The sequence below is a fragment of the Hippocampus guttulatus genome, chromosome 4 (assembly GCF_054856545.1).
Source record: "Hippocampus guttulatus isolate MCC_2025c chromosome 4, RoL_Hgut_1.0, whole genome shotgun sequence".
Taxonomy (NCBI): Eukaryota; Metazoa; Chordata; class Actinopteri; order Syngnathiformes; family Syngnathidae; genus Hippocampus; species Hippocampus guttulatus.
Genome location: NC_141264.1, coordinates 26,477,102 through 26,484,574, shown reverse-complemented (window position 1 = coordinate 26,484,574; position 7,473 = coordinate 26,477,102). Strand labels below are relative to the sequence as shown.

The following is a 7,473-nucleotide window of genomic DNA, read 5'->3' as shown; positions in this document are numbered from 1 at the left end:
TTATAGATTTTATTATTTTCGTCACCGAAGACTTTCACTTAGAAATATGAAATTGAACGGTCATGTCTGTTGTACGTTAGAGCCACAAAATGTCTCCCAAAACACACAAGTCTGCCACTTTGGTTGAAAGCTGCCGTTTTACTGCTATTTACGGGGATCTTTGTGGAGATGTTGCCTTCCACAACAGACACGAGTCCTCAAATCCAATGTCAGAACCCTCCAGGAATATTTCTAACACACACACAACACATGGGAGAAAACCTCATGACTGCGAAAGCGTGGAATGTTCCACAATGAAGCTCAAGTTTGACTTGAACATGATTGCCTCTCTGGAGCACCATGTGTGGGTTCTGTCATGGTTCTGGGTGTAAAAGTGCCGATAGAGACCGACGGCCCAAAAATAATCCGGAGGTGTCTCCTCACACCCTCCAAGCACCACTTCTGCCTCCTCCAGAGGGCCGACGAGAAGGTTAAAGTTAGATTGTGGAGGAAACTTAGAACCTTGGACCCCTGGCAGACCAGTGCAAGTATAAGGAGTGACAACCGAGGTACATTTTATTCATCGAGCACGTTTCACAGTCTCCCAAAGTGCTTCACATAGGTGTACCGCTACGTAGAATAGCCCGGAAAATCTAATGAATAAATCAACATAGCCTTGCAAAATGGCCGCCTCAACCAATGTGGTTTTGAGTGCTTCTTAAATTCAAATTGAAATTGTGTGTGTTTTCCTTTTCTTGTTTTGGTTTCAGAGGCTGCTTCCAGGGGGGCACCACTTGGTCTTTGGGGGTATTTTTAACATGCCATTTGAGCTCAATGATGTACCAGTGTGGTCATGGTGATGGGAAGGCATTCTTGAGCAAAGGCTGGACTCTTTAGGTTGGGGTCCCAAACATGCGGCCTCCAAATACCGTACTTTAATTAAAATACAATTTTAAAAAAAGAAGAAGAAATCCGAGTGAATCTGGACATTTTATTGAGTACATTTTATTTTCAATGATTACTATTTACACTTATTTTTTTGTGTCATAATTTTTACAACTGATCGTCTTATTTTCGTTGATTTGCTTATTATTTTGAATGTTTTAGTTCACATTGAAATTGTACTTGCAGAGCTATTTTCTATTTTGAAAATTGGAAACCAATAAGCACGTTATAATTTTGCGAGCCGGAGGAATAAAATGAGTCCGTTTCAAACAAGCGGATACATTTTTATCTTTATGTTGTGCGTGTCCAAAGTGGGGTTGGGGGTGGGGGGGGGGCATGGGAATAAAAGTGGTCACTATGTATTGTTTGGAGTTTTAGGAGGTCTCAAACATCTTCTTCCTGTCGGCCTTGTCCTCGATGTTCTTGCGCCAGTCGCCGACCGCCTCTGTGGGCTGAAGCGGACAACAGCACAAGCGCATGCGATCGCGTTAGCGTGAGCAGGCTAACATGAGCCCACTTGCAAATTCGAACCGGGACTGAAGCCACGTTTAAGTTTAAATTTGGACTGAAAAGAGAATTGCTCGAAACAGAATCAAATCCAAGTGGACCATATCAAAGCAGACTTTTGAGTCAACTGACCTGAATTGGGCGGAACCAATTTTGGAGCAATTGTAAGGCACACCGAATTCAACCAAACTGAATCAACCATTACAGAACGGATCGAATTGAAACCAAATCAAATTCGGGAGCCGAGTTTGGATCGATAGGAATGAAACCGGACCAAAAGAAATCAAATCGACTGAACGGATTTGAGTCGATTCGAAAGTGATCAAACCAGTTGACTCGATAGCCGTGGAACCGATTCGGAATTGAGTGGAAGTGAAATCAAATCAAAAGGAATCCAAGCAAACGGAGTGAACGGAACCATTTCTGTTGCCGTTTGAATGAACTGAACTTGAACCAAAAAGCAAAATTGTTCAAAAAAATCAAAAGCGCCGCCTCGGACGGCACCGACGCGGAATTCAACGGATTCAAGTCAAGCGGACCCAAATGGAGTCAAAACGAAATGGAACGGAAGAAGCGCTCGCGCCGGCGTTGCTGACTGACCTCCTCCTTGACCTCCTTCTTGACCTGCTTGAGGTTGGACCTGAGGTCGATGGTGGTCTTGTGCTTGCCCCCCAGGAGGGCCTGCAACATGGCGTCAGCCGACATGCGCACCTTCTTCAGCGCCGGCTTCTTGACGCCCGCCAGCTCCACCACCTTCAGTCTCAGGTCCTGGATCTGAGAGCAAGCGTCACATTTCCACAAGCTCTGTTGCAGTTGAGTGCGGTGCCGCCTTGACTTAGGAGAAACGAGGTTTTCAACGTATTTTTTTTGGGGGGGGGGGGGGGGGGGCTTCACGTTCCCAGACAAAAGTTCTGTTACGGGTGATCTTCAGAGCAATGTGGGAAAATCCATGGAGCGATTTAAGTCAGCTAATGTCCCCGAATGTGGGCAAGGCGAGCCACGGTTGCGGATGAACTTTCAGTCTTTGATTGGATGAGATAAACAGCGGAACACACAAGCGCGAAATGAAAACGCTCGCAAAGAACATGGAGAGGATGCTTCAACACAACTTGCACCATCGGTGTTTTACAGGCGAGGGATGGGGGGGGGGGGGGGGGCGGAACGGTTTCGCTTCGCCATCGGCGGTGAAAATGGATTTGATTAATTCGATCGAGTTTCCAGCTCGGCGACAGAAGTCGTACGCCAAGGTTGGCGGCGAATCTTTTCAAACGACGACGGTTACCTCAATGTCGAACTTCAGCACTTTGGCTTCCACATCGTAGCGAGCGTCGTCAATCTTGTCGATGGTTGATTGAAGCTTCTTGCAGATTTCCTGTTGGGGAACGATTCAAAAACACATCCAAGTCTATGTTGTGTGTTTGTGTCGTTTGGGTTTTTTTTTTGTTTACGGCAATCTGATTGGTCAGCAGCAAAGAGGCGCGGTCTCACCACCAGGTGGGCCATGTCCCCACTGAGGTCCGGTTTGGGGCAGGTCTCGACCATGTAGACCTCCTTGGCCACCTCCAGGTCTTTTTTCTCCTGCTCGATCCAATTGGCAGCGATCTGAAGCATCAAACTCTGCAGGCCGATGAAATTCATCGGGATCGTTAGCACCGTTAGCTTCGCTGGCATCGCTTGCGCAGTAATCTCACCTTGAGATGATGCCGGCGACTGGACGTCATCTTCTTTGAACTGTGACAGGAAGTTGGCCAATTTGACGAATGTCAACAGTTAGCGTAGCATCACCGCACGATTAAAAAGAACATTGCTCTTATTTTCCAATTTTTTATCGGGAAAACTAAAGTTCCTTCTCCGTGTTTTTGTTATGTTATGAAAAGTTTTAAAAGATATTCAGAAGTGGGTTTTTTTTCTTTTTTTTAAACGAGAAAAATCTTTGGAAAAAAGTTTCAAAAAGTATGAAATCGCAAAATACAACGTCAAAGCGGTAACATTTCGTGCTTGGCCACTTTTCAACCGCGCTAGCAACACAGCAGCCGCGGCTAACGTCGCCTCGTACGCGGCTCACGTACGTTTGGCTGCGTGTCGCGTGCATGATCATGAGAGACGGGGGTGCTGCGGGGAGCCGCATTCAACTATTGCGAGCCGCTTGAAAAATGCCAGACTGCACCTTTGCCAAAGTCCTTCTCTTGTGAAAGCTCTCGAATAAGTTTGAAAGCTCATCACAAGTGATCAAAAAAGTGGCAGCTTTCATAAAAGGTGCGCGTTACAAGTTATTTCCAAACATATACTGTATTTTAAAAAAATGATGGGAATTTTTTTTTTCAATCGAAAACACGTGAAAAAAAATTTCACGCGCACGTAATAAGTGACAAGAATTTTCTGGAAAAAAAGGTGAAACCAAAGACGCAAAGTACGACGCGTGACGACTGGTCGGGGAACGGGTTTTTCTTTTACTCGTACAGCTTTAGATCAACATTGTAACAGTTATGTCGTTGATAAATAACGTTTTTAGAAGGATTAAGCGTGGAGCAAAGCGTGACTCACTCAGACATGTTGGCTCTTGTTGGTCAGCAGCGTCTGTTGAAGACAAAAACAAACGCCGGCAGTCAATTTGGCAGCTCGGGGAAATGGAAGCTCCGCCCACTTTCGCGCCACCTGCCACCTGCGACCTCAAAAAAGCTAAAACGGGTTGCCCCCCCCCCCCCACCCCCCCAGCCATCGCCATCCACCCCCGTGAAAGGCCACCGAGACAGCCGGACGACATGGCGGCGAACACGCGCGCCGCGGCCGTTAACACCAACAAATTCAGACCCACATGCATTACTATTCAACTTTGAGAGAGGAAAAGGTCACTTAGCCCCCCCGCACACAAACACACACACACAAACACGTATTAAAAGGACAAACAGTTCCATTTGAAGTTATTAAAAAAAAATAAAATCAAAAGAAAAATGACACATCCGACGTGTGAGCGTTGACACCTGCTTCCTGGAAGGCGTAACGACTGAAGAGGATGGCGAGGAGGAGGAGGAGGAAACGAGAAGAAGGCCGCGGAGAACGCGATGGGCGGGTTGGGGCGTTTATTGACACGCTACGGCAAAGTCAGCGATTCGCGCCAATGCTCCGGATGGTGGTGGGCGGGGCCAGCAACCCACCACGACTGCGTTGGGAATCTTCCACTCGAATCTCTCTATATGGTGAACTTAGAAAGTTCCCGAAATGGTCCCCTCAAGATCTATTTGGAGTGATTAGCCAGGAAGGAACAAGCTGACGGTGTTTGGACTCGCCCTCATTCCTTCCTGTCCAATTTTGGATTCCGGTCTCACTGTAGAAAAATGACATCATTCGACGTGTGACCGCGGGCTGTGCTGGGAATCGCTCCCGGTTTCTATACAGAGGACAATAAAGTTGGCTCTTCGGCTGAAACAAAACATCAAACACTCCCTACTCACTATTTGGGGACTCTTAGCTCGCCGTTTAGTCAACGACGCCGACTCTCGAAAAATGCCAAATGATTCGGAAACAGGTAATGAGTGTCACGTGACTGACCTTGAGGGCGGGCCAACACGTCGGCCGACGCGCGAGCCTTCTTCATTCTTCGAATGCGAGAGGATCCCCACGAAGGTCACATCAAAGATAATCAAATGACCTGCAGCACAAAGCCAAAAGACGGGCTGACGCGGTGCGCCCTTTACAAGACGGGCTGACGCGGCACAGCCTGCAGAGCATTTTCACTTTACCAGACCCCGGGTGCTGAAATGTGTCCAAGTTATTTTAAAAATGCGTTTAAATGGCATCAACAAATTAAGTGTTGTCAATGCCATGAAAACGTATTTAAGGATTATTTAAATTATAATAATAATAAATTGTCTATTTCGGGGATTTTATTGATTGCGGGGGTGGTCTGCAACGTAAGGCTCGCCCCGCGACGTAGGCAGGATTACTATCCTTCAAACTCAGTGTTTCTCCCTCAGGGGGGGCGCGAGGTTCCGTCAAGGGAGGCGCGTTTGACCTCGGGGACCATGCTTTTTTTATTTATTTACTGTCTTAAAATAACGTGCAGTTGCACCTCCACTACGTTAGGGGGCAGTGGCGCTCTCATTGGCAGAGTTTGCGCGGGGAGCCTTCTCAGGGAGGAAATATGATGAGGCGTATGTCGCACTTGACTTCAATGTGACTGCGGTGGCAGACGAGGGAAGATCGATGTGCTTACTGTGTCTAAAACCTTTGGTAGCGGACAGCATGAAGCCAAATAAATTAAGGCGTCACTTAAAGACATTACACCCCAATCACGCTGATAAGCTGCTTGAGTTTTTTTTTTTTTTCAGCTAAAACGTGCCGAATATTGCCAACAATCATGCCGCTTTGTGACTGCTACTTCAGTAAACTAAAATACAGGTCCCGGTTTCACATTGAGCAGGAGCCGAGAGTTGCTGTGTCCTGCTTCAAACATCGCTTTGAAAAGCTGTGCATTACAAAACGTGCTCATCGTTGCCATTCATCCAGACATCATCTTTGATTTTTTTTAAAAAAGCACAATTTTTTTTATATATTTTTGTTTTGCTGGTTAAAGTTTTTTTAAATACAGGTATTGTGCTCCTGAGATCATGTTGCTGATTAGTTTGAATGCATTATTAGTTATTGATTTTATGAAATTTTATTTTTCAGTGTCGTATGGTTAGACATGGTCAGTCAAAAAATATTTATTGTTAAATTAAGGATTTAATGTTATTTTTGAATTTCAGATGCACTTTAAATCTTTTCTGTTCCAGTTACTAAAGCTATTCTTTGTTGTAAGTTGGTCAATAAAGTTGGTCCATATTTCTTTATTTCTTTTTATTCTCCTCTAGTGAATACGGATACAGTGTTATGCAAAGGTATACTTATAACAATTTTATAGACAAATGATACTATTTATAGTCGTGCGGGGGGAGGGGGGGGCGCGAGATGTTTTCATCTTCCTTGGGGGGGACATGACAGAAAATAATTGAGAACCACTGTCCTAACTAAATATTTTGACTGAGATGTGGTGGCATTTGCCTCTTCGGAAGCTTGATCGGAGTCGTACGTCACATTTCCACAAACACAAAGCACAATAAAGATCGAGTTACAGCTCGTAATTTGGGAAACTCGTAAGGAAGGTGTTCCTGTATTTTAATATTTCTGGACGGCGATCCTCAAAAGTGCAAGTGAGGGTCGTTTAACACAGACCAGCATTAGCATTAGCATTAGAAGCTAGCGGCCGATAAACGTCAATTCTCACATGAAAAAAAAAACTTGACAAAGAAAATTATTTCAGTTGATAAAGTCGAGAAAAATAAGAACTCAACATGAAATTTACGTTGGAAGAATACAAATGATTGGGACCTACCTTTTATTGTTAAATCTTGTTTTTCCTCTGCCTGACAGCAACTGGAACTACAAACACATCAAGTTCAACTCAGGGCACACACAAATGAATTTGTTAGAAAAATATGACTTACCTTGAAAGGTGTCCATGAGGCCTGGTGAACGCCAAAATTTGCCAGGAAATATGGGCAATTTCTATCCTTTTAAAATTAATTCTGGTGTCCAATGTTCATGATTGTATTTCAACGAATTACAATTGAAGTTGCATAAACCAACGGAACACTTCCTTGACGCCGTGATTAGAGGCTGGAACTACTCTACTGACATCGTGCGGTCAAACACGACAACTGCAACCAATTCCACAAAAGCCGTCACGTCGTGATGGATGACATAACACGGCCTCTACAATAGCGACACACAAACGATCATTGGACACAGTATTAGATACACTTAGTCATAACAAAATCCAATACACGGGGAAAAATCTTTTCATAAACATGTTTTCAGTTCAAAAAAAGTGAGACATGTTCAAAATAAAAGGTTACATTTGGGTGTTGATGATGTACTTAATAGTGTAAGTTTTAAGTGGATGTCTTTTTCTTTTCTTTTTCCCATTTGTCTCTGATGCGAAGTTCACCCAATTCAAAGAAGCCCAAATTAGCCTTCACTAATACGAATGTAAAACAACGTACT

At 44.5% G+C, this 7,473-nt stretch overlaps 1 protein-coding gene across 4 annotated transcripts; it reads right to left on the bottom strand.

Moving 5' to 3' along the window:
- Positions 1–956: 956 nt before the first annotated feature.
- On the bottom strand, positions 957–6,974 carry LOC147207001 (troponin I, fast skeletal muscle-like). Of its 4 annotated transcripts, XM_086109578.1 has the most exons (9): positions 6,915–6,974; positions 6,803–6,849; positions 4,981–5,080; positions 3,976–4,008; positions 3,123–3,162; positions 2,920–3,048; positions 2,714–2,803; positions 2,032–2,205; positions 957–1,376 (listed from the first exon to the last, which is right to left on the bottom strand). In XM_086109578.1, the coding sequence occupies exons 4-9, from the start codon at positions 3,981–3,983 to the stop codon at positions 1,299–1,301; spliced, it is 519 nt and encodes a 172-aa protein (XP_085965704.1). In that variant the 5' UTR covers positions 3,984–4,008; positions 4,981–5,080; positions 6,803–6,849; positions 6,915–6,974; the 3' UTR covers positions 957–1,298. The 4 variants fall into 4 exon arrangements, with proteins under 4 accessions (XP_085965704.1, XP_085965706.1, XP_085965705.1 ...); XM_086109580.1 differs by lacking the exons at positions 4,981–5,080; positions 6,803–6,849; positions 6,915–6,974 and adding an exon at positions 4,884–4,902; XM_086109579.1 differs by lacking the exons at positions 4,981–5,080; positions 6,803–6,849; positions 6,915–6,974 and adding an exon at positions 4,413–4,487.
- Positions 6,975–7,473: the final 499 nt, after the last annotated feature.